The sequence below is a fragment of the Balearica regulorum genome, chromosome 3 (genome assembly GCF_011004875.1).
Source record: "Balearica regulorum gibbericeps isolate bBalReg1 chromosome 3, bBalReg1.pri, whole genome shotgun sequence".
In the NCBI taxonomy this organism is placed as follows: Eukaryota; Metazoa; Chordata; class Aves; order Gruiformes; family Gruidae; genus Balearica; species Balearica regulorum.
In genome coordinates this window covers 22538785-22565506 of record NC_046186.1, presented here as the reverse complement: position 1 = coordinate 22565506, position 26722 = coordinate 22538785, and the positions used below count along the sequence as shown (strand labels likewise).

The 26722-nt window shown below is 39.5% G+C and overlaps 1 protein-coding gene across 2 annotated transcripts; it reads left to right on the top strand.

Annotated features, from left to right (window-relative positions):
• The first annotated feature begins 271 nt into the window (after window positions 1-271).
• On the top strand, window positions 272-25530 carry TDRP (testis development related protein). 2 transcript variants are annotated; one of them, XM_075747261.1, is made up of 4 exons: window positions 272-874; window positions 13387-13446; window positions 22813-22916; window positions 25185-25530. In XM_075747261.1, exons 1-4 carry the CDS (start codon window positions 746-748, stop codon window positions 25528-25530), a joined length of 639 nt encoding a protein of 212 aa, XP_075603376.1. In that variant the 5' UTR covers window positions 272-745. The 2 variants fall into 2 exon arrangements, with proteins under 2 accessions (XP_075603376.1, XP_075603377.1); XM_075747262.1 differs by lacking the exon at window positions 13387-13446.
• Window positions 25531-26722: the final 1192 nt, after the last annotated feature.

Genomic DNA, 26722 nt, shown 5'->3' with positions numbered 1-26722 from the left:
CCGCACCCTCCACAACCCCCGCCAGCCCCTCTTCTGGAAGAGCTGGGTGGGCCCTCGGTGGGGCCTTGGCCCGGGGAGCCCCTCCTGTGCCAGCGGAAGGCTACGGGGGCTCTTCCCCCGCTCGGCGAGGCCGGGGGAGCTGCCAGGCGCCCGGCAGCCGTTCGGGAGGGGCGACCCCCGCCCCGAGGGCCCGGCGCTGTCAGAGCGCGGTCGGCGCCGCGGCGGTTGCCGTAGTGACGGGAAAGCCCCCCCCCCCCCCCCGCCCCCCCGCCCCCGCAAACATGGCAGCGGCGGCGCAGCGGCTGCGGACGGCGGCTCCGGCGGAGAGCAGTGGCAGGTGAGGAGCGGCACAGCGGGGGGGGGCGGTGTCCCCGCCTCTTGCCCATCGTGCCGCCGCCGCGGGAGGGACCCTCCTCACACCCGGCTCCCCTCAGCCGCCAGGCGGGGCGGCGGAGCCGGGGCAGCGGCTCGGCGGGCCGGGGCCGCCAGCAGGCCGGCGGGCGAGGCGAGGCGAGGCGAGGCGGTCGCGGGGGGGGGGGGGCGGACTCCCGGCACCGCCAGACAGCGCTCCTCCCTCCCGCCCCGGGAGCCCCCGGCGGGTTGACAGCCCTGCCGAGCCGAGCCGAGCCGTGCCCAGCCGAGCCGAGTCGCACCGGCCGGGGCTGTGGAGGCAGCGCCCGCTGCCGCCTCGGCCCTTTCGCTGCCGGGACGAAGAGAGGCGGGAGCCGCCACCCCCGCGCCCGCCATGTGGAAGCTCAACAAGAGCAGCAAAGTTCTGCTGGACGACTCGCCCGAGGAGGAGGACACCCGTCCCCGCGGCCCGCCGCCCGCTGCCGCCTGCGCCGCCGCCGCCGCCGCCTTCACGGCCCCCCAGGTAGGAGTGCGGAGGCCGGCAGCGGGCGGGGGCGGCGGCGGGGTACACCGCGGGGACCGGGGAGGGGTCGTGAGGCTCGACCCCGCGCCCTGCTCCCCCTCCCCTCCTCTCCGGCGGTATGAGTAATCACTTTTTTCAGCCCTGGATGTGCCGGCAGGCTGGCGGTGGTCGGAGAAGGGGGTGTTTGTGCGGGGAGTGCAAGTGTCACCCGATTTTTTGGGTGCCGACTGGTGTATCCTCCCCTGTTTTCTTCCAGCAGCCGGCCTCCGGCATTGCTGGGACTTGCTGTCCTTCATTCCAGTGGCTTCATACCGCAGGGTACTTTCTCAGCTCTAGGCAGTGGGCACTGCAACCTATCTGTTAAGCACAATACATTAAACAGTGATTTGTAAGAATATAGTCTTCGTTTGCAGATGTGTGCGCGTTTGTGTAGAGCGCTGACGTTTTGGCAGGATTGTTTTTTCTATAGTTTCAATAATGGTAGTTGGCTATCTTTAAATAGCCGCAATCTTATTTGAAAGCTTTCATTGTTAAGTGGTAAGTTAAATACCAGCAGTGACCTTCTCAAAGTACTGGTCGCCTGACAAATACAACCTGAAAGGAAGGGTATCAGTTGAGTATCAGGCAAAACAACTTAAAGAATGTTGACTTGCTTTCAAAAACTTGGTAACAATTAGGCATCAATCCAGCTCAGAAGCCTGTTACGGTGGCCGGTACTGCTTTGTTGCTGAACTGATCTGCTGCTGATACAGAGTATCTTTAGATGTTGTATGAGATGTTGCAGGAGACCTGCATATCTAAAGCAAGCAGTTGCCCAGGGCTACCAACTGGTGAGGTTTGTATTCAAAAGAAGGTACAAAAACCCACCCAACTTTATCGCCCTATGGCTGTCTTACACTCCAGCTCTTCCAGCAAGGTAGGCATCTGGATAATCCACCTTCTGCTTGAGTTTCTGGTTGGCAGCTGCTGTGGGTTGTCAACATGCATGGCTACTGCTGAAGAGCAGCCTCTCCCAATCGCAGCAGTTACTCCCTCATCTTCCAGTAGCCAAAATCACCAGTCTGCTTCCCAGTTCAGCCTTGCCTTGTCCATTCCCCTGCACAGCAAACAGAAGAGACCGAGCCCTTGCTACTTGTTTGACAGCAGCTCTCAAGATTCATATGGATGAATAGGATCTTTTCCTGTGGGAGAGGAAGAACAGATATTCATTTTGGAGACCCCCTTCACGGGATGAGGGGGGATTGTGGGGTTGGAGGAGACCTGAAGTATCTCCCACAACCTCTCATACAACATCTGACCTCTGCCTCCTACAGTTCCTATCCTCAGGTGCTTGGAAACTTCCAGTTTTCACTACGCTGCTTGGCTTGTGCTATCCACAGCCCTCCTAGACTTGCTTACCTGCTGAAACCCTCTTTGAATACCAAAGGTCACCAAAAGCTTCCAGTAAATACCACTGATTATTCACAGCTTCTCCACCACAAATGCTCCAGATCCCCTTTGAGGCTCCTGACTTTGGCCTCCCAGTCAGAAGATGATTCTTCAGGCTTCTGTCCTGACAATTGTCCCAATCCTCTACTTTAGCAACAGAGGTTGGGGGTTTTTTTGTTTATTTGTTTATTTGGTGGGTTTTTTTGGTCCTGTCTGATTGTCTTTACTATCCTGAGCTTCTGTTCCATTAGTGGTGGTCTCAAGTTATAATGGTGATGACAATGATTTCTGGTGCAAATGGTTTGCCATTTTCATCAGTTTTAAGAAAATTCCTTTCCAATTCCCACAACGTCTATTACCAATGGCACTGGAATAAAAGATGCTTTTTTGTTATTGGAGGTGGCAGGGGACAAATAAATTATTTGAAGGTCCTAAATGAAACATCATTGAAGATAAAGGATTCAGAAAAGTTAGCAAGGCTGTAGTGTAGCTTGGCACAGAAGGTGGAGTGAAGACCATAAACTATTAATTGTTTTGCCTGTTGAAGCCAAGATTTGACAACTGGGGAAAAAAATACCTAACACCTCCCCCAAACATATAATGTAGTTATTTTAGAGTTTATGTATGCTTTAAGGAAGGATAGACTATATGGAAGACTATGACCACCTGATTAACATTGTAATTCTCATGATCTTTCAAAGGCAGCTTCTAGGTCAGCCATAGGTACAGTATGTGTATGGCTTAGGTGTCAAGGAGAAAGCATAAGGTAACCGAATGCACTTGTTCAGCTTGTTACAGCTGATGTGGTTCAAGGGCCTTGCTTTTAGTATTCGACATTTTTGATGTTCCATCAGAATCTGTTTTTGCTCCCAATAATATGATCGCAAGGGGGTGAAATCCAGTAATGTGTAGGGGGATTTGGTAATGATCTGCACTTTGCTACCGCTGTGTCCTGACCTGCATCGCCCAGACCCCTGAGATTAGAGGACAGTAGCACCACCAGAGCGTGGAGGAGTTATGGGGACGGTTCTCTTGGTACCGTAGCTGTGCATGAGAGCCTCAGTCTTCCTCAGCCTCTCCTCTAAGTTGTCATGGTACAGCCTGCTTAAGCTGTGAATGAAGGATTACCTCATCAAGAAGAAGAAAATCCAGCGTTTCCCTAACTTTCTGTCTTGGGGGCCAAAATCTAGATAATTTGTTTGAGTGCTTTTTAGTGAATTAAGAAAGCCCAACATTAGATTTCATGGAGAAATTTACTGTTAGATTTCATTTCCTCTAGGTTCTTTCCTGATATGTCATTTGGTAAAAGAGAAGATGAACCATAGTCATTGCATTTTGACTTTGATTTATGATATGTTGTTTTCCCCAAGAATTATCTTTTGTCTTTTTTTTCTTTTTTAATGGGCAAGTGGGAGGAAAATCCTTAAGCTTCTACCATTCATGCTATAAATAATGCTGGAACTTTTTACTTCAAAGAATAGAAACTGCTAGTCACATCTGTGTCATTAAAATAGACCAGGTTGAAGGTGTTTCAGTGTAATGAAATGTTGGTCCTATATGTTGTTTCTTCGAAGCTGAGAAAGAGTGAAGGAGTTCTCACTGTGCAACCTAATAATTATGACATTGCAGCACCAGACAGCAACAAAGAATTAGGCTACTATAAGCTTTTTAAAAAAACCCCACAACCTTTTTTACTCTACAGAAATTTTAATCATCCTATTTAGATATGGAAGCCTCATCTGGGCTTACTCAAGCAGAGATTTGAATTTGTAGAAGTTCATAGTTCTTAAATAGAAAAGCTTAGTTTGATCTGAAAAGAGAAGTTTTGACAGTTCTTGTTTTGTGGAATAGAGAATGGTTTGAGTTTGTTCCAGGGGAGAACAGAAACAAATTTTAGAATATGAAAATTGCAATGGGAGGGAATTGTCAGCCTGTGGCCACTTTGTAACAAAAGTTTCTGCATACATTCAAGTACTTTGAATTGTTAACACTTATTTAAAATAGTAAGGTGTTTCCTGAGATAAGAAAGACAAGTAAATTTTGAAACAGTACTTGTGTAAATAAATGTGTGGATTATTGTATATTTTTTTAGTTCAGGCAGTTTTAGACTGAATCTTAGAAGTTAATTTTAATTTATGCTTTGAAGCATAATATTTTTAATCTATGCAATGAAGATGCATGCTTTATTGGCTAAAGTTACAATTAATACATTAAGGCAACTTAACACAACGTAAATAGTATACATGTATAAAATAAAATTAATGTGCTTTTTTGTGTCTCAAAATATGCTAGAAATGTACAGTGATGCATGCCAAACTTGCATTCAGTTTGTAATATAGTTATTATGTTTCAAACTGCAGTTATATTTTTAGAAAAGGAAAAATGTTGGGTTTTGACTTCTAGAAGGCAATGTTTTGGCAGTCGTGCTAAGTTCTCGTTGATTCAAGCCTGCCATCCTCTAATCAGTCCTCAGAGATGTCAATGCTGTGTCAATATTACATGTAACTGATGTAAAATGGTGCTCCATTTTAAAATACACCTATACATTAGGGTAGTGGATGAGTGTCAGGCTGACCTATATTATCTTCTGCAACTTCATCTTTCATGTAAAAATATTTCAGATCCTTAGCCTTGATCTGTTCTCCCCAATTGTATTTTTTTGTTATGTTCAAAGAGAATATGTGCAAAAACATGTTTTATGCTGAATTTTGTTTAGACTTGCTCACTGGATGTTTTAAAGTTGGCTATACAGAATTTTAGTTATCTATTTTAATGAAGATGTTTAAGTGTCTGGTACAATTTTTATACTGGCTTTCATCTTGGAATCAGTCGAACTCAGACAGGCCCTGCAGGAATGGGTGGGAGCTGAGCAGCATTTCTCATGTTCTACTAATACATTGAATAAGGGTATTTTTTAATTAAAAAATAAAGCAGTCAGTGTTAATCCAGCTAATGCCTTTCCTTCACTTTCTGACCGCTTCAGTGTGTCTCAGGCTTTGCCTGCAGTACTCTCATAATTCCTTCATACCTTCTCCTTTCTGCTAGCCTGGTTTTTTCCTTTGATCAGACTTGTTCTTATGACATTTCGGTGACATTTTCTTGGCTAAAATCCATCACCTGTATTCTGTCATCATTCTTGAACATTAGATTGTGGGACCAACACCGAAGACTCTCCTGAGCCCTCCCTTGGCCTGCCTTTCTTGCTTTTCTTCCTTGTCACATTCATCTTTCAGCAGCTTCTCGAGTGGGTCCTGTTTCTTTCTCACAGTCTTTCTGGAGCTCTGCAGAGCTGACGGTGTCTTTTGGGGATTTAGGCTTTCTTTTTTTTAAATGTCTTTCATTTCTGAGGTGCTTCGCTTTCTGATTTATATAGTCTTTACAGAGTTGACCCGAATCAGATCCGCTCCTCCCCTCCTACCCCGTCTCTGTTGGTTTGTTCTGAGTCTTAGCTCCTACAGAGCACATATTGTCTGGTTGGTCTCCTACTACAGACAACTTCAGTATCTATCGATTTCTTTCAGTCAAGCCTGTAAGCTGAAGGTTGTCAGTGGGTTTTATCTATTTACAAAAGAGAATTTGTGTCCAATACTTTACTGCTTTTTACTCTATATTTTTTTGTTTTCATTTTACTCTATGTTTTTTGTTTCATTGTTGTTGTTATTTTTTTTTAATTATTTTTTTTCTTTCTGTCTAGACAGCTGAAATTCTTGTGCAGACCCTCACTTCCCATCCTGATGGTGATTACTTCCTCTGCAGCTTCTCATACCTACTCTGCGTTTCCCCATCCCCTAGTCCCTGCAAATCCCATTGCTGATATTAATGTTGTTGCTTATGGCATAAAGTTTAAGTCCTCCTCATCCTTTGGTTTCCGTTTCTTCAGCTGGCCTCCCTTTGTTTCAGGACATTTACATACAAATCTCTGTCCTTGCTTTCAAGGTTTTTCTTAGTACATCCCCTTCCTCTCCCCCGGTTTGTCATTTTTATCACTTGCTGTCTCTTTCCTTGAGCCAGTTCTGCTTTACCGGCTCAAATCACCTCGGTTTGCCAGCAGCTTTGTCTGTCTTCCTCCCCTCCACCTTAACCCCTTTCACTGATCCGCAAAACCACTATCTTCTCCTCCACATTATTCCTTCAGATCCACTTACCCTAAACTATTTGTTGTATCTTCATGGGGTTTTATGAAGTTTCTAGAGCCATACTCTCCTAGCAGTGCCAGATTTGTTACCAGTAATATACAAACAAAAAAAAATAATTGCTTTTTGAGAAAAAAAAATATAGTGGTTTTAATCTATTTAATTCTTTACTGATAAAATAGGTCGGTTTTTTTCCTTGCATTTGTAGAAACTATCTATTTGCTAGATTGTGTGAGGCCATGCATAACATAAGTAGAGTTACTAGAAGTTACTGAACACTTTACAAGGTAGACTATCTTTCAGTTCTGTCATCATCAGAGGTACATATTCAACAAGTTTCATCATGGTTCTTTGTGAGGAGCTCCAGGATGGGTTCTAGTAGGTCTATGTGAGTATCAAAAGTTCTGATAAAGGCCACATGTGAAAGGAAGCAGTGTATTTGCTGGTGAACGCTATAACCAAAAATAATGTGTTCAACCAGTTTTGCAGAAACTATACTATGAAGATATTGCCATTACTCGTGCAAATGCCATGACTGAATAAAAATTGTATGTCACCTACTGTCTTTTGAATTAGCATCTGTTGGTTTGTTTTCTGGATCAGAAAAAAGCAAATATGAACTTCTAGTATGGATAAGTTGTTAAAAATATTTGACAGATTTTCAGTCAGAAATTTCATCAGAACTGATCTGACCTTCTTACTTTGTTTCAGCTTTGACACTGATGGTATTTTGATCTTAATACAGCTGTTTCCATTTCTTGAAGCATATTTGAAATATTATAAATTGGGCAAAATGAGATTCTTAATGAGCTGAGCTTTTTAAAATATTTTTAAAGTGTTTAATCTTTAATAACATTCTTCCAAAAATGTTTCAGAGAAGCAAAGTCTGAGTAAGATGTATTATAACCACGTACTACGGAGATGCACAATAATGTGAACAATTAATAGAATAACCTCGTATATTCATGTAAAAACAGAGAGCACAGGAATCTGATGTTCTGATGTTTCTCTTTGTAATGGCAATAAAATGCAGCACTACAAAAGTATTCTGATGTAAATACTTACATTCTGAAATTAATCTTCTCCAGTAAGTTTGGCCATTTATATCAATTGACAGTAAAAATATGGAAATAATTCAGATATTCTATTTTAAAATGTAAAGGAATGTGAAGCAATAATTGAAGTGGTTGAAAGAAACAGAGTTTGTGAAAATGCTAAACTAGTTCTTGACAGCTGTGTAAGCTGAAGGAAAGAGCATGATCTTATTTTATTGAATATTAATAATACTTTGAAAGGTGAAAACATAGGAAAACTGGTTTTCATCTTCCAGTCGGTCTGGTGACTAATAGGTAGTTACGAAAGGCTGGAGCCTGGAAGATGGAAGCATTTTTAAATACATTAGATGGGTTGTCTGCTGAATCTGAAATAAAATCAGCAGAGTAAAATAAGTTCTTCTAGAAATGGTCTGATGAATTATATTTTAGAAACATGTTTCAATATTAGTGTTGCCTACTAAATATATCCCAAGATGAAAGTATAATTCTTTAACATACTTAGATTTTTACATTTTCCTTTTTTTAATGGACAAAGTATTTTCAGTTTTGCCAAAGACTGGCAGAGAAAACTTGCAGGATAGGAGTCACTGTCACTATTTAGTTGCAGCGGCATTTAAAATGGATTATTGTCATAATGTAGATGTTTTTCTAAGTGTAGTGAGCAATCTGGAGTGGAAAAGTACTTTTTATAGAAGAGAAAAATGAGTTTAAAATACCAAATTGTTCTTGAGCATGAACAGACTTTAGAAATGCCTAAGTTAATCTTTTTCATTGGTGATATTATTAGAAAATTTTCGATTTACACCTGCCCAGATGGCTAGTTTGGTTCACTCACTTGATTTAGGGACATACAAATGAAGATTGAGATCCAGCAGTAGATGAAATGTGGACAGGACTAATGAAATGAGTTTGATCTCAATCTGGGCTGCCTCTGCAGAAAGCTGAAGAGGCAATTCACCGTTCAGCATGGGAGTTGTGTCTGCTGAACACATCGCCTCGTATCCCAGAAGAAAGCTATGTGTGACTGAGTAATGCATCCTTTATTTGTTAAAATTGCAAACCTTGTTTTTCGTTAAAGGGCATGTTCAGTTTTGTGTGAGTGTTCAGGTACAGTTCAGCTTTATTTTTCAGCTGTGTTAAAAAAAAATAGGTTGAAAACAGTATAGTTGTTTCGGTGGCCATTTACATTTGATCACTGTTGCCTCAATTTCATGACTCAGAAAGCACATATCTGCACGTTGAATTTTCCCAGGTGTATATTATGGTGCAGCAAAGGTGTGTATTCCAGGTGTGCAATATAGGTGCAGCAAAGAAAATGAGGCCCAATGCCATTGATCTTCTGCTGCTAACTTTCTTCTTACCCATGCTTGACTGTGTTTTGCATTGTTTTTTATTACATTCTAAAATTAGATAAGCAGAGTGACTTTTGCATTAATACTCTGCTTTAGTCTTGTTTGTTTCATTTGATGTTATGGCAAGATCCTGCTCAAACCCAAGGAAACATTTTTCTTTTGTTAGCTGTATTTTAAGATGGTGATCTGGCAGTGTGGTATCCTCTTCTGAGTCTGTGCTGACTGTCTCTGGTCAGGCTGTGTATATATAGTTGTTCAACTGTTTGGTTTGTAATCAGTGTTTTGGGAATCTTTCCAACTTCAGAGGTTAACTTTCAGGTTTGTGCTTTCCTGAGTGACTTTTTAAATATTTTTTTTTTTAACCTTCCCCTCTCCTATCACTAAATTATTTAGTGGGATTTGTGGAATACTGAGAATTGTGTTAAATTCTACCCTGGAGTGTATCTCTTGAGGTGGTGGTTTTTTTGGTTTTTTTTCCACTTAAATTATACATTTGTGGTTCATAATCTAATTTGCATTTCCAGGTATGATAACCTAGACTTTAAATGAGATGTGGCAATAGGCAGAGGGGATGTAATGGGTCAGAAGAAGGGTGAGAATTTCCACCAGAGAGACCTACTCTTTTAATAATAGCTTGTTTGCTCTTACATGTGCTTGGCTTTGACAGTTAGTGTGTGTATGATAGGAAGGTTCCACAACCGGGTAGAAAAAGTCAATAATATACCATTTTATGTGCTAGAGCAAAAGAAGGGCATGCAGGGTGAGATGATGCTATTATTTGCCTTAACTCTTTGATGTCCAGCGTTCCTCATCTTGGCCTGAATTATGAAAGTGAATGATCTAAAGAGACTAATTAATTACTTTACCACAAAGGAAGCTGAGGGAAGTAGATTACAATTTTGATCTCTGTACAAAAAGGTTTGTGTGCTAGTCGAATTAATCCCTTGAGTACCTTATGGTTTGCAGTATGTCCAACAAAAGGGCACTTGTTTCCGTATGAAAACACACTGTGCATACCAACCTTCCCCTGCCAGAACTGGAAGGCTATTCAAGTTGCTGATCAGCATTTCCCACTAGTGTTAGCATTTAGTCGCCTATTAGTTACTAAATACTATAATGTGGTCTGCGTTTTTCTTTTAAATTGAAGTAAAAAATTACTTGTCGTAACTGTGAACCGCCCAGATTAAAATACGTTGAAATAATTTGTAAGTGTTCAGTGCCAGCATGTGTTATGCAGCATGATAAAGCAAGCTCATCTTCACTCTTTTCACGTAGCTGTACATCGTCAGATCTTCCCCCAAAGAAAATTTGAAAAACCAAACCATAGGCTCCCTGATCTCTGAAGAGTAACAAAAGTAAAGAATATGTATCAGAAGAGGGTGTACTAATGTGTATCACTGAAAACCGCAAATTATTCTGTGGGTAACAAATGAAAACGGGTTGTATATGACATCTCATTTTTTTCTCCTTGGCTCTTCCCCATGGTGGCACTGGTCCCCTCCCTCCATCTCCTCTTTCCTTCTGTCATTTTTTTTTTTTTAATACACAACCCATCCCTACTGCACAGTGCACAAGTCCCTCGCTGCGACATGGGCCATGTCTGGCTCTGAACCTCAATACGTGCTCTTCCCGCATTCTCTTCCTGCTGTGGGACATTGGTCTGCTTCTCTCTGCTTTCCCTAGCAATGGATTTTCCACAAATTGGAAATCTAATCTCTTTTAGACTGCTGAAAAACCTACTGGCTAGTTTCAAGCACGAGTTACTGTGAGCACATGGGATGTACGGATGGACACAAGTATACCACGTTTGTGCAAGACTCCTTAGGCATCTTAAAAGAATACTATGGATACTTGGTAGGTCTTCCATCCCAAAAAATGTATTTTAGGTATTGGATTCTCACCAGTTGCTTTCTTGAGGGTTTCATATCTTGTAATCTTTGTATTTCCTATCTTTTAACTTTGTGTTATTTCCATTAGCCTCTGTTGCATGAGCATAGTTAGTGCAAACTACTGACTCATTCCTTAGGAGGTAGCACCTTGTATGTCCATGAGTAGTAGCGCTGTATGAACACAGAAACACAGCCCTAGTTGTCACACTTCTAAGGAAGCAAACAAATACGCCTTTTTCTCTACTATTTATTGTGAATTACATCTTTCATGAACAATGGTATTCACATTTTATTATGCTGACTCCCTAGCCACATGAGGTGCTCACTGCATTTCTTGGGTTTCCCCTAAAAGCTTGTACTGTGGAAGTTGCTTTGCACCCTTGCTTCCTTGTGCTCTGGCTTGCTAGAGGCTGTATGCCTTCACACTTCCATCTTTTCTCTTCTCTGTAGTAAAGCATGAAGTCTCTTTATGCACTTCCATATTTCTGTTAGACTTCTTAAGATTTTTGGAGAGCTGGAAGAATAAAAACAAGCGTTATTTCTTTGGAAGGTATTAATACTGCCTTGTTTCTTCTAGAGACAGTATTGCTATTGGTTGAAACAGGTAGCTCTGCCAGTTCTGGAGGTCTGAGATAATTTCTCCTCTTACCATACTTCCCCTTGAGGCTTTTCTAGTTCTTGCTGTTTTGAGGGTTTTTTTTTGGTAAAATATTGGACAAATCAGACAAAGTATTCTCTAGCTCTTACCCTGTGTCCAAGCAGAGATGCCATCATAGTAAGTCTAAGGCTTTGCAACCTCATCTAAAAGTGTGAGAGCTGACAGTATTGAGGAGAAACAAGGAAACTTCTGAAATGGTATGTGTGGGGCATTACCATTTAAATCATTGCCAATGATTCTCTTGCAAGAAAGGGGGGGAAAAAGGGGAAAAGGAAAAAGTAATTGAATTTCATTTTAGAGTACTACACAGATCTTAACTTTGTCATTTTTGGTATCCCATCTACAAAAATATCCTCCTGTGTTAAAGACAGCTAACTGAAATCCGGAAGTTAAATAACTTGTTAAGATCCATAGGAAGTAATATTCTCATTTTGGATGATAATAGGAGTTCCTGACTTTGTGTTCTGCCCCAACAAGTAAAGCTAGCTATCTACAAATCACTGTATTTCAACACACAGTTATTGTTGAACTACAGTGTAATGGTCTTCATACTGGTTCTAGAAATGCTCCTCCTAACTCCATCCTTGTCCCTTGTATAATATAAAGTATTGCCTATAAAGTCAATGGAAACATTAGCAGGCAAATAAATAAATATAAATATATAAAAAATAGCTATGACAAAAAAAGATGCATGAGATTTGAAGCTCGTCTCTCAAAATGAAGCTGATACATCTGGGCCTCCACATGACTAGAAATACTTAACGCTTCTCATGCCGGCTTTCTCACCTCTTTCTGATGCGGTTAGCAGAAGTGAAGGAGGTATTTGGTATTGTGTAGGAGCTGGGACGTGCGTGGTTTGTGTGTCTTGGGATATCTGCGTGTGGTTACACTAAAACAAGAATTAAGCTTATGGAGTGGATTGAATATCAACTCCTTAGCATTTACTTCAGTTGAAAAGGAAGTTGATAAATTTGATTTTGAAAAAATAAGTGGCTGACATAGGCAAAAAATGGACCAAAGTGAATACAGGGGATTCTGTGAAACTGCCACTTCAAAGATGCTTTTCATAAACTATTCTGTTGTAATTTTGTTTTTTTTTCTTGGAATCGGAGTGAAATAATTTCAGTTATAGGTAGCTGTTCTTGTTTTGTACTTTGGGACTGTTTGTATTTGGTGTGATACAGAGCAAAAAAAAGTAACATTTTTCTCATTAAAATGCAGATTGAAGAAAGATAAAATTGCATAATTACTGTATGCTATGCCCCACTTTCTGTATCTTTCTTTTGTCTCTGAAGTACTCCTGATACTGATCTTACTTGTCTTGAAGAGAATGTTGATAGTAACAGGATGACCTGAGTGCACTAAGACACCAGCTTACTTCAGAGTTGGGCAGAAATGCTACCCTATTGAATTACCTTCACTAGCGTCTCCAGGACTCTGGTTTTCTTCAGAAATCTACTGTTGTAAATGGAGGGGAAAGGAATGTTGGCAAAAGTCTGTCCTTTAGTTAAGGAAATGTAACGCTTTTTAATGTGAAGGAGGAAATAATCTTGGGGCATTCCTCTCTCCGCAGCCTACAGACACTGCATAGAGCATCGTCTAGTATGGTATATAGAAAATCAGTGTAGATCCAAAAAATACAGACACAATTATTAAGATTCAATTTTTTTTTTTTAAATTTTAATTGTACTAAAATTGTTATGATGCAAGGATTTTCTTGCTTTCTCTTTGGGGTGTGGGGTTTTTGGTTTTGTAGGGGTTTGATTTTATTTTGTACATATGCTGCAGCATTTTTTATCATTTTAAGTGCTGTTTTATTCACATTTCTTATTTTAGTGGTGTTTGCTTAGTTTTGCATTGTGATCGTATTTTGTCAATTTTCTTTTATGATGGGCTGAATAGAATAAAAGCATTTATGAATACTCTAAAATTTGTCACTGCTAATTGTCAAACCAAAACTGACTATGGGCCTTTTTTATCTTTATCCTTTTTTTGAGAATAAAGACCAGTTTCTTCATGATGAAGTTTCATCTTCAGTGTCACAACTTGCAACAAAGGTAAATAACTGTTCTTTGGGAGTGTAACGTTTTATATCGTATATATTTCAGTCAATGTATGTTAGGAAGTTACCTGTTTTTCATGTACAGCATGATTAAGGAGCATATTTATGTACTTCATTGATTATTTTATAATTATGTATGATGCTTGGTCACGGGGTTCTCATGGAAGTAATATTAGCAGTGCAGTATTAGTTAGAAACTTCCTTATTTCCTTTCATTAATGGGGAGGGGAAAGCATCTTTATATTTTTTCTCCTACATGATAGATTTTAAAACACAAAAAGAAAATAAGCCACAGGAATAACTGACGTCTAAGGAAGCACTAAATTCTAGCTGTAACCGGCAATGAAAACATGAAAAGTAGAAGGGATTTGGGTTATTTATTCCATTATATGTACCTCAGCTGGCTCTCTGATCACAAGAAGTTGGAGACTTTATCTTGTATCTCTTTCAGAAAAGAAAAGTAGGCATAGAAGTTTGTTTTTTTTTTTACCTTGATATGTGTCCAAGAATCTTTTTTAATGTTCTTAAAATACATTAGTAGAAGATGAAAGAACTGGAAGTTGTTATGATATGCTAGAGCTTGTTTTGAAATTCCATAGGTATAGAGAAAAGCATTTAAAAATAGGTTCATTAGTCTAATAGGATACTTTACATTAATATGTATAAACTGAACATCTGTCTCTTACTTCTTTTTGTTCTACTTCAGATGCAGTTCTATTTTCAGTAAAAATAGAAGTCAGATTGTACTATACCTTTTTCTACTTTTTAGAAGAAATGTATTCCTTTTTATGAAAACATAAACTACTTTTGATTTTATGCCAGGTAATGAATGTTTAGGAAAAGAATCTTAAAATTAATTTCTTTTGTATTTAAGCTTTTTTGCCCCCTACTTAGTCATTCAGGAAGGCTTGCTAAGTCTGTGCTTTGACTTTAAAAAAAAAAAAGTAATCAGGCAAACCACTGAGCTGCAGTATTTTTTGTGTTTTAAAGTAAAACACCCTTGTCTTAAAATGTATTCACAAAAAAGCACCTTACCCTTCTCATTTTCTTCCTTTATTGTTGTTTGTGAAAACAGTTCTGTATTTTATTTGGTTATTCTGTCATCTTAGAAGCTGTCAGTACAGTGATATTCCAGAAGTTCCAAAATCTTTAATATGTTGATAAAAGGCTGATGAATGATATGTGTGGCCTTTTCAGTATGTACGTGTCATGAATAAAACAGTCTGCATCTTGAAGCAGTATGGTGAAGAACAATGAAGTTCTTGAAGAAAAGGGCAGTGGATGAGTGGTATGTCTGCCCTTTAGGGAGATGGTCTTCCTGGTCTCTAAAGCCTGAGTTTTAAGACAGTTCTGATGCCCATTCACAGAGAAAAAAGCTTTTGACCTAGGTTTGGAGGTGCAAAAGTGGGAGATAGTGCTAATGGCTGGAGACGGAGGTTAGAAAATGGTCTTAGTTTTTTGCTCATGCAGGAAGCTGCCCACATTGCAGTGAGGACAGGCTTACTGCAATGCTGGATTTTTCTAGTTTCCTCTTCACAGCTCTCCGGAAAGGCAGGTGTAGCTGGTTAAAAGGCCTCCTGACATCTCAGGGTTCACAGTTCCTCACTCTCTAGTGGTGCTCCATGAAATGCAGAAATCTGGAACTCATGTTGACGCTGTCCAGAGGCCTTTGGAGTCTGCAAAGCAAATCTGGGGGGGTCTCACCTACATGCTGAGCTTCTGAGTTAAAAGCATAACGAGGTTGTTATCAGGCCAGCTTTTGAAAAGAGACAAAGAGTTTTGAGAAACAAAATAAATCATTTTCATAATGAAATTGGAGATATTGGGACAATCTGGTAGGGCCAAATCCTGGAGTTTCAGCTCACATGCGCCAGAGAATAGAGTTGGTCTGCGCACCAGCAGTTGGTTGAGTTGAAAAATTCTCCCCCCCAAATGCTTTGATATCTGGAAGACAAATTTGTAGGTTGTTTTTTTTCCCCCACTTTCTGTTATTTGAGTTCTTGCATGCTATGAATAGGTTTCCTGTAATGTGGGAACGCTGCTTTAATTAAAGCTGATTGGCATTTTTTTATTATAAAACAGTTGTAACTTTGTTGAACTGTAAGGTACTTATATGGAAAATTCCATCTCTAGCTTTTTATTTTAGGCTCATTTTTTTCAGAGGGAGTAGGGAGGGAAGTGTAGGACAAACAATTGTTTCTTTTCTGTCAAGGTTGAGAGGAAAATCCGTTCTTTTTGTTTACATTTATAAAAAATTTCCGCAAGTGTTTTGCGGAGCGCCTCTACTTTGCTGGAGGCTTTTGATTCACCACTTGTCAAATCTCTGTGAAAATACTTCTGAAGGTCTACTAAGACTTGGCCAAAATATAAATTTCTGGAAATCTCATTTCATACATGCTGAGCAGTGATTTTTTTAGGGATTAGCTGCTTAACTACACAATGGCATTGAACATGCTGATTCTCACTGCAGGTATACAGTGAGAATCCCCTGTAATTGCTCTTTTTGGTTGCTAAGACTCTTGTTATGTGGCTTCTTGTAGCCTGCAGAGAGTGATTTCTGTGCTCCGGAGCCCTGCTGGCCAGGCAGATGGGAAGTAGAAAAGTCTAACTAGAATATATTGAAAGTACTGGTACTCACTTATAAAGCAGTACCATTTTAGCATCAGAGTAATATTGGAACATACTTGAATCTCTTGTTTGAAATGCAAACTGTTTGTCTTGTACCTCTAACATAGTGTCCCAAATCCTTGCTATTATTCTTTGACTTGATTGAATTCTGTGCTTTTTTTCCCCTCCCATAACAAGGTGTTCATGTATATTAACCACATCCATCTGATGGATGGATTTACCTGTTTTCAGTTAAATGTACACAGTCTTCCTCTTTAGTACATAGTCACCTATATCTACATAATTTTTGTGCAATGTACTTTTTTAATTTGCTTTTAGGGAAATCTACTACTTTAGTTTATACCCAACTGTTCTGTTGCCTTTTAGCCTAATTTTTTATGAACTTTCTTGCCCTCTAGTAGAGCTCTAATGATGAACTATGTACCTTTGACAGTAAAATGAACTAAAAATTCTTCTTAGTGATGCTTTACTGTTTCTCAGTAGACTCTCTGATTGTTCATTTATTACTCATTGTCTATTTACCTAGTATGGGAAGCTGAGAGTCATGTAAATCATCAGAATTTGTTGATGTAGTGAAAAATGGCATACCTACAGTAATTTTTGGTAATAATGCCTCTCAATTTTGTAGGAGACTTCCAATTTAAGAGGAGCTGTCTGTTTCTGGGACACTTTTTGTAAAGTTAACTATCAGTAGATGTTTGTTCCCTCTTTTATCTAAAGAAAGAAAAATTGTAGTCAACATATGCAATTTATATACAGCTGATTCACTTGAATCAATATAGGTAACAAAGCAGAAAACCCTTATGGTAAGGATTGAGTTTACAGAGTGAAGCTTAGGGGGTGATTTTGGGGAAGCCACACTGTATGTACAAAGCTGTATATATGGAAGAATGTGGATAGATGACTGCAACTTTCAGAGGATGCTTGAGCTGATCTAGAAGTTGCTGCTAGAACAAAGGTGCTATTGCCCCTAACTTCCATGTTCTTTGGTGACTGACTGACATCTTTTAATGAGCTGATTCTTACCACTAACCCGGAAGAATGCAAAAAATGAACAAGTTAGATTTCTGCTGGCTTAGTGAGTTGTACTGGTTTTCCACAGCATCACACAGGTACAAACCCATAGCATACGGAAGGCAGTATATATGGGAGCAGGCAATTGGCTGGGTTGACCCTTTTCAGCAGCAGTGTCTGATAAAGCAGATCTGCCACCTTGTGAGACTGCTCTCTGGGAATCTGTCTGACAGATGGGCACTGACACTGAAGCATCGGCAGAGCAGAGGGGAGGGCAGCGAGGGCGAGAAAGAGCAGACAGTTTCACTAGGGATACAGACTGCATCCTTTACATGATGTTCTAGAAGTGACTACTTGTACTCTCAGTTCCAGAAGATAATGCTAATTAAATAACAGCTTTCTCATGGTGGAGAAAGTGTACTTCATAAGCTGGAGTTTCCTCTAGTGAAGGAGAAGAATCTTTGCTCTGGGCTTGGGCTTTTTAGTTGCCTGTTGGGACAGATGATGATAGTTTTTCAGTAGTCTGCCAGTTAATGGATTAATAGGTATGTGCAATTTCACTTCTACTGATCTTTTTAGATGATTGCACAGGGCATTGTGCTGCACAGATTTTCACAATCTAAAATGGAAGATATGGTAGAAACTTTATTAATGGCTGTTCTCATAGGCATACTCTGTGCTCTTGTAGTCAAACTGGTGAGACCAGTCTGTAATCCTACTTCACAGAATACTGAAATGGCATCTTGAGAAGTTTCTGCTTTGGTTCTTATTGGCATTTTTGAAAAATAGTAGGCTGTAGCATCCAACGTGGTCCTCTGAAGGTTTTGACTTTCTAACATCTGATGTTACAATTCTAGTCCTTCTTAATAGTGCTCTCTTTTCTCAGTAGTCCCTCATGGTCATTTAATTTGGTTATTTTTTAATTTTTATTTTTTAACCTGGACTCTGAAAAACCTCAAACATAAAAAGGAAGCGTACAGGAGGTGGAAGCAGGGTCAAGTGACTTGGGGGGAATATAGAGACGCTCTTTGAGCATGCAGGGATGGAGTTAGGGAAGGCAAAGTCCACCCGGCGTTAAATCTGGTGAGGAAAATGAAAAGCAACAAGAAAGGTTTTTGCATGTACACCAGCAGCAGGGAGGGTGTAAAGAAGATTGACTGTTCTTGGTGTTGTACAGTGAATGGGCAAGAAGGCGATGGGCACAAATTGAAACAGAAGAAATATAATTTAAACATAAGAAAAAATGTTTTCACCATGAGTGTGGTCAAGCCCTGGAACAGGTTGCCAGAGAGGTCATGGATTCTCCAGCTGTGGAGATACTCAAAACCCGTCTGTACATGATCCTTGGCAATCTGCTCAAGCTGACCCTGCTTTGAGCAGTGTGGTTGGACTAGATGGTCTCCAGAGGTCACTTCCAGCTGTGTGATTCTATGAATTTTGGATCTTGAATTACTTCTTTTTCCACTGACACATGGAAAAATACTTTAAAGGTTTGAGAATACAAGCTAGTCAGTCATAAACTTTTTTGAAAATTTTAGGAGTAGTACTTTTGAGTTTTGTGTACACCATTACATGATAAAATCAAATACAGAACTTCTGGAAGTGGCTTGATGCTTTAAGACCATATCAGTACCTTATTTTCATACTTTGCATAACTTTAATCTTTTTGCATAAAATAAGCCTCTGGTGTGGTGAGGAGTCAGCTTACCAAAGTGTTATCTCTTCTTTACTTATTGACCTTCCTTTGACATCCATTGCAAGGAAGCTAATTGTTCTGGGATCAGGGTCTTTCTCCATATGCTCTGTAAGAATGTAAGAAATTCCCAACTGATTCAGAGACCGGCCCGTCTAGTCTGGCAGCCTGTGTGCTGTTCAGGGAGAGCGTGGCTTGGCCAGTTTCTAGGGCCTCTTCCCCCCACATCAGGAATCACTGGTTTGAGATATTAGTGGATGCATGCCTCTAAATCGAGGGTATCCATTTATGGATCTGCTGTCTGAATTTGTCTAATCCTTGTGATGGTTCCTGGCATTTTTTGGGTTTGCAACTGCTGCGTGTCAAACTGATGGTTTCAGAGACTGGTGACTTCAAGATCTTCCTGAGCTGTGCCTACCAGCAGATAGAGTTGTAACTGTTCCAGCTGCATTGGTGGTGGCACTTGTCTGTAGTTTAAAAGTCTTTAAAGAACGTTGAAAAGAAATACAGAAGTGTAACAGGCTCTTCTGAGGGATTTTTTTAGTGCGTGACAGAGTTACGTGACAGCCATAAGCAAAAAAGAAAGGTTGTTGTCTTACACAGAAAAAAGCTTCTGGAAGTGCGAAATAAGTATTTGACCTCCTCCTTTGCTAAGGTTTATATTCTTAAAGTATGGTAGCCCTGAGAAGACTATCAAGAGTGAGCTGTTCGCTCCTTTTCAGTTGAGTGAAAAGATGCATCAGAAGATCAGCGCTGGTGCAGGCAGGTGTCAAAGAGGAGGCTTAAGTGTGATAGGCAGAGGTTCTGGTTTTAGTCTTGCACTTCTGGGGTTTCTTTCACCCTAGTCCATTTAATATGGAGTAGGCTTTGTGCAATGACTTTTATCACATTAGCAAAATATGGTCTACTTGGACATTGATGGTCTTATGTAAATTATCCTGGCAGTGTTTCCTTTGGAAACCCCAAGTAGTGGTGGAAGTATGTCTTAAAGGTTTAGTGTACGTTTTCCCTAAGGACTGGTTGAGAAAAGAATAAATGAGTTAGAATCTGATACACGGTTGTTACCCTTGTATATACCTACCAAATGCTATGGATCCATTGTGGAAGTACTTCTTTATGAAAATATTGAAGGAATGGTACAATGTGTATATAGGTACTGATTTACATACAGGTAGAAAGAGTGCAGAGTCTGTAAATTTTTATCTGGAGGCCTGCACACACTATCTGGTTGACATTTCTAACTTTTCTAATAATTGTTCCTAAAGGTAGCTGTAAATCAGAGTTGGGCTTAATGAAATTAAATTTTAAAATATATGTTTAAAATATAGACAGCTTGTGGCTTGGGTATCCAAAAACAATGCAGCAAAGGCTGGAGTTGTATCAGTGATGTATGGTGTTCTAGATTAAAAGCAGGTGTACGGGTAGGTATATCTACTACATTGAACATAAGTGTGTGTATAAATATCTCCAGGTAGTCTTTCATCAGTGCTGTTCTTTAAAGGCACATATAATTTAAGCTAGCTCTGTCTCTGTATTAAACTGCTATCTGAAAACTAGTGACGAGGTTTTGGTTGTTGTTGGTTTTTTTTTTTTTAATTTGCAGATTTATTATGTGGCAATGGCTTGATGAAACATCATCAGTGAAAAAAAGACAAGCTTATACATAAACTAGATCACTGAGGTTTATTTGGGTCTTTTTCTAGTTTAAAGGCATAAAGGATTAAGGCAGTAAGAGTTGTTATGTGCTGCTTTTAACTGTGGGTTTGCAAAGGTTCCTTCCCAAAAAGGCCTGAAGTAGTAGCATTTGAGTAAGATAACAGATAAAGGATGTTTTTAACATGCAAAAAGCTAAGTGCTTTCTAGAGTTTCTCTTTTTTTTTTTCCTTCTCTTTTTTATTCCTTTTTCTTTTTTCCTCTTTTACTTTAAACAGACTACTTCCTTTAGCAGCTAACTTCTTGGAGATTTTTTCCTTTTTTTGGAAGTTTGTTGTGGATGAAATAATTTGCAGTGAGAGGAAGCCAAATCAGAGTAACAAATCCTCACGTTAAAATTGTTACAGAATTAACTAAACAACAGAAACAGGTAACAGGATTAGACTTTTACAGACAAAAATTGAGGTTTTAAACCATTATTTACACCACAAAAGCATTATATGTTGAGTACTGCTTGGAGAGGCTGATTTAAACACAAGTATTTTATATAGCGAGATACCTGTGTGAAAGTATCATCTGCAGCTTGTCTGGTTTTGGTTTATACTGTGAGATGGGTATGATGAGTCTGCCACAGGGATGCAAAGTTGAACTTAGCTGTCTACATATTTTTAACATAATTAAAAATAGAGACCATTTGTTTAAATTAAACATGAGAGTTTGCTTATTATAATCTGTACTCACTTTATTCTTATAGTGGAAAAAAATATATATAGAAGCTGTTGCTTTTCTTGTGATGCCATGAGGAATGCTGTGGTTTATGGTAAGATTAGGTGTGGGTTTAGGAAGAGGTGAGTGGAGCAGTTGCGGAGGCCTGGGTTGTGGTGAACCTAGCTCTTGCGTACCTAGTCTGTCCATATCCCGTGAATGAGAGCTGGAAGTTGCTCTGGGCTTGCTTAGCCTTGCCTCTTAGAGTTCTTCAGAGCTCTGCCTAAAGCTGGATCCATGTTCGTATCTAAACAAAGTGAAACGGAGTCTAGGTTAGACCTTCCTCCTGATCCTAAAATGGACCTGCTATATATCTCCTGAGTCAGACTAGCTGAGGCGGTTCAGATGTGAGTTTGGAGGGTGGGTGAGAAGTGAAAGTGTAGGATATAGTGAAACAGGAGAACAAGAGATGGAAATACTCCGTGACTAACATGCAGGTGCTGTTTTATTCCTGTAAATGGTAGAGGTTGTGGGTTTCTGAAAGGTAAGGAGTTGGCGGTACCAGTATTTTGCTATCTAGTGTTTGTGCTCAATTTGTAGGTGATGTTTCACATGTTTTAAGGCCTGGATGTACCAGTTCTAAATTGTAATCAATTAAAACTGAAATGTCAAATTGATACTAATTTGCACCGATGAGTTCTGCAAAATGGATGAAGCATAATAATAGGTGATGAATTAGCCTTCACTCGTGTTGACAACCACAGTTTTGTTTTGATCGTTTATTATACGTCGTAATGTATTGTTGTATTTTTTAATGTAATCAAGTAACTCTGATAGACTGTCACTCTGTCACTCTTAATAGACTCTGCTAGAAAGAACAGCAACGTTTTATTCCGTGCTTGCCACACATGCGTGCATTTCTGTTAGAGTCCCTAAGCATGCTATCAAAATAAAAATAACCAATACCTTTTTTTTCACTTTGGGGGAGAGGGAATCAAACCTTTAATAATACTGAAAAAATAATTTATGTTCCATGTTTAATGGTCACAGTAGATTTAGAGTGCACACTGTAGTGCACCAGTACCATATATTACGTTGCGCTGGTGAGCCAATGCTCTTACCTTTTTTTTTGCTTGCAGGGCCACAAGAAGTAATTTTGGTGAGTTAAAAATTGGGACAATGAGTGCAAAGCAGGTTAAATCTAAAGAGTTTCACAGTAAAGCTGGCTGTCCTGTCTCTTGCGGCCCCTTCTAGCAATGCCTTTTGGTTTCATTTCTGTCTACTGAAGCCCTTAGACTGTTCCCTAAGCTGCATACATTCCTTTCCTACTGCGATACACTAAAATGGAGCCAGCAGCTCCTGCCTGCAGAAGAGCATCCAGGACCCCGGCTGTACTCACTGACATCACTTGCCAGCCTCTGCAAACTGGCAAGTTTTTGTACTCTGCTCAGCAGGAAAGAGCTCTTGCTGTAGTAACCCAACCTGTTCTCTTTCACAACGTGGCCATCCTCCGCAGGCTCTGCAGAGCCGCTGCGCTCCCAGCTGCGCGGCACAGGAGAGGTAGGGCTCTTGCTGCCTGTCGGCCATCCAGAGCCAGCGCTGGCAGCCATACGCTCTGCTTCTAAGTTTGTAATTCACATTTATGAGGATGTTTGCTTCTCTGTATAGGTTCAAGGCGCAAGTTTCCGGGGTTGGAAGGAAGTGACATCTATGTTCAATAAAGATGATGAACAGCAATTGCTAGCAGGATGCAAGTCTCCAAAATCCAAAGGGTGAGTAAAACCAGTTGGTCTATCTGCTATTAAAACACACAAACTGGAACAGAAAATAGCTGTGCAAAGTAGTGAAGGTAGATGCTGAGAGAGAAGCAGTAATGTTCAACTCCTGGAAGTTAAATCACAGAGAAAGGTTTATGTACATTTCAAAATTATGTATATGTTAGGCTTACAATGAATAAGGCATGATGTATTAGGAAAGGACGGATGTTGTTGATAACCTTTTTAGGTCTGTCAGGAAGAAAAGGGAATTTAGCTGCATAATAATTTTTTACTGTAGAAAAGGAGTAAAGGTTTCTGAGTAAAAGGGTCATTCCCACCCTCCCCCTTTCCTCCTAAGGATTAATTATGGTTGAGTTTACAAATTCCATTTTTTATGTGCTTTACTTTCTCTTTTGAAGTCTTGTCTACACCTGAAAAGGTTAAGTGGAGTAGCTATACCAGGATCTGCAGATCTTCCCTGTCAGAGCTGAGGTGTTTACTTGGAACAGTTCTGCTGCCGGTATGGTTAGAGCTGTTCTCTGAACAGAACAGACCTCCATCCAGGACAGACTAGTTTGCCGTTACAAGTATATGTACGTTTTACCTAACTACTTCGGTTACAAACAGGAAAAAACATGCCACCTATCTGCATGTATCTGCTATATAGCTGTTTCAGCTAATATTAGCTTTGATAAGACCTCCTGTAGTATGTGTTGTTTCCAGTTTACTTTGAAATATCTATATTTTGGTATGCAAGTGTATATATGTGCATGTAGGGGGGTGTGTGTGTGTATATATATATATAAAAACAATTTGGAATGTAAATACATATATTTCCATTTCCATTTCAGCCTGTTCAATAAAACTTCCCAAAAGTCCTCAGCTACTGTCACTGTACCATGTTGTGGGTGTTATTAAGATTCTAGGTTGCTTCAAGGATCCTTTGCAATTGATGCTGAATATAGAATCAAGTACCCAGTAAAGAGAGCAGAAGTATGAAAACTGAGTTAGCACAAAGGCGGAAAGCTATTTTAGCATTACTATGAAAACTGTCTGTGTTTTAAGTTTGGGTTAATTTTAAGGATATTTCCCTATAGCAGTATGCCACAATTTTTACTTTACTTTTAAAGAAAAATGCAGCTTTTCAAGGGCACTGCTCATGAAATATGAGAAAACTGTTCTGAGTCTGTGACTGGCTTTAGCAAGATGAAAATTCTGAAAAATCTAATTATAAATTCAAAATTCAGTAAAGGAAAAGTCATTTTAAAGGTATTGGTTCAGTTGCTTCTATTTAAATATGATGGTGTCAAGCTTTCATTAATGGAAAAAAAGCTCTTTTAATAGAAATACTAAAAAAAAATCAATGGTGGTTTTATTTGTGGCTAAGGAATTTGTATGCTACTAGCAGATAATGGTTTCAATTTGCTATTTAGCTCATTGAACCCTGAAGTTTGTGTGTTTTGCCACTGATGTTCAGCCTTTCCTTGTGGTCCATTATTTGATTGCACACATAACCCTGCATATAAACTTATGCATAAACATTTGACATTTTGTATTTTAAATACTCCACACTGCAAATATGAAATAATTCAGATTGAAAGTTCTTAATGGGATAAGAAATGTAATAATATGAGTAGCCTTTCAAATGCCTCTTTGAGAGAGAAAATACAACCAAGGTTGTTTTTTCTTGGTTTTGGGAGGGGAATTTTGGGAGTTCTTACCAGAAATACAAACCAGCTGTTTTCAAAATATTGTGCAGATCTTTATGAAAAAAAATCTAGTGTCTTTAAAGTCCTAATACTGTGTGTGTCAACTATTTTAGGGTATGAGGTTTAACTGGCAAGGTGATGACAGGTATATGAAACTGAGGAACATAGTGATTGATTGTTAAAGCTGGTGGTAGACAAACATTTTGATATTCCTTCTACTATCCTACCTCTGCGTTTGTTTTTCAGGTTTTTTTGGTTAAAGTCCTAAGTTGTTCTAATGCATGCTAACATACTTCATGGATTTCCAAAGGCAGTTCTGTGTAATTCACGGGGAGGGGGAGTGTAAGTTCTTTTGTAATAGGAAATGGCCATACTAAGTCCATTCCTGATTTATCCCTGCAAGATTCTATGAGGGTGTTTTTCCTGAAGTTGACGGTAATGGATGTACTGTCATAGGCTGATGACTGACTAGCGTTCCTTACTATAAAAGATAATAAATAAATTGAATGTTCATTAATAACTATTACACGCATTGCTAAATGAAGAAATTAATCAGCTCGTTGTTATTTTCTAGAACAAACCTAAAGTTAAAGGAAGAAATGAAGTCTGAAAAGAAGTCGGGTTTTTGGGACAGTTTGGTGATAAAGCAGAATGTCCAATCTAGGAAACCAGATGAGATTGAGGGATGGGAACCACCGCAGATTACTGCTGCTGACTCTACCAGTGATGCAGCAGCTACTTTAAGTGACTATACAGCCTGGTCAGGCTGGGAAGATGAAACCAAAGGCTCCACAAAATACACAAACCTGGCCAGCTCAGGAAACAGTTCTAGGTGGAGTATCAAATCAGCTGGAAAGCTGGTTAGTATTCGACGTCAAAGCAAAGGTAACCTTACTGACAACTGGGAAGAACTAGAATGATACTGGTAATGTGAAATACTTCATAGATAAGAAGAGAAAGGTTCCATGATTTACTCGTATGTTTAAACCAAAATCAAATCTGCTCAATATTGCACCTTTATACAGTACTTTGTTTTATTCAGATTGTTACAAATTTTTGCTCACCTGATAGTAAATTTTCTTATTACATTGTTAAATAACTATGTTTTCCACACTGAAAAAAAGTAGAGAATCTATTTTGTGCCTATATTTCACATTCAGACTCTGCAGTATGTTGGATTGTTGGTTTTACCAAAAAAAATGTAATTCCTTAGTGAATGTATACACTGGTTGTAAATTTGACTGCCTTATGTAGGAAATTCCACTAGCTTGAGGTCCTGTGTTGTTTTTTTTCCTGGTATTCGAGGGCCACTCAAAATTTTAGTTTTGATGCTGTCCCTTTTTAACTAAGAAAACTGATCTGTTGCTTGCAGGGAGAATGCTTATACTTAGTAGACTGTGTTTTCCAAATCTTCAGCCTCAGCATATGCTTCAGCTTGTGCACACAAGATGCTCAACTGTCACAATGTGCTATACTGTGTATGAAATGGGAAAATACTATTCTAATGTAATTCCTTCCATCACAGGAACTCCACCAACGGTCAGGTCAAATGGGTCTTCCAGAGGTTTGGTTTGTTGTTTTTTTTTTCTATTGAACGTTGTTTGACAAAGCTAAGCTGCTCAGTTTTTAAGATGCATGTTATGCCAAAAATAAAAACGATCAAAAATTTGGAAAGCAGCAGTGAGTAGAGTATAAGATGATCTCGATATTCAGTACGTGTAGTCCTGAATCTAGGGATAAGTTGCTTCTTATGGAAGGGCATATGTTTTCGTTCTTAACAATAGCTGATCCTTGTTCTACAAACAACTTTTTGTTCTGTACTGTGTTGTTTCTTCCCCCCTCCCTGCCCCATAAACTGTGATTGAATTATACTCTGGCATTTCCAGGATAACTAACTGAGCCATTGCAAGTATGTGCATGCACACGACATCTGAAGCATTTTTGTTATAAAGCTCTGTCTTATTAGCTACTGATGTTTTAATTTTTTGGTAAAAGAAGGTGAAGTGTTAAACTTGAGATTTGAAATGTATATAAGAATACTAAAAGTGCCTCTTTCTAGCATATTGTCTCTCATTAGCAGTGCGGCCGATGTCAGATCCAAAGTTGGTTTCC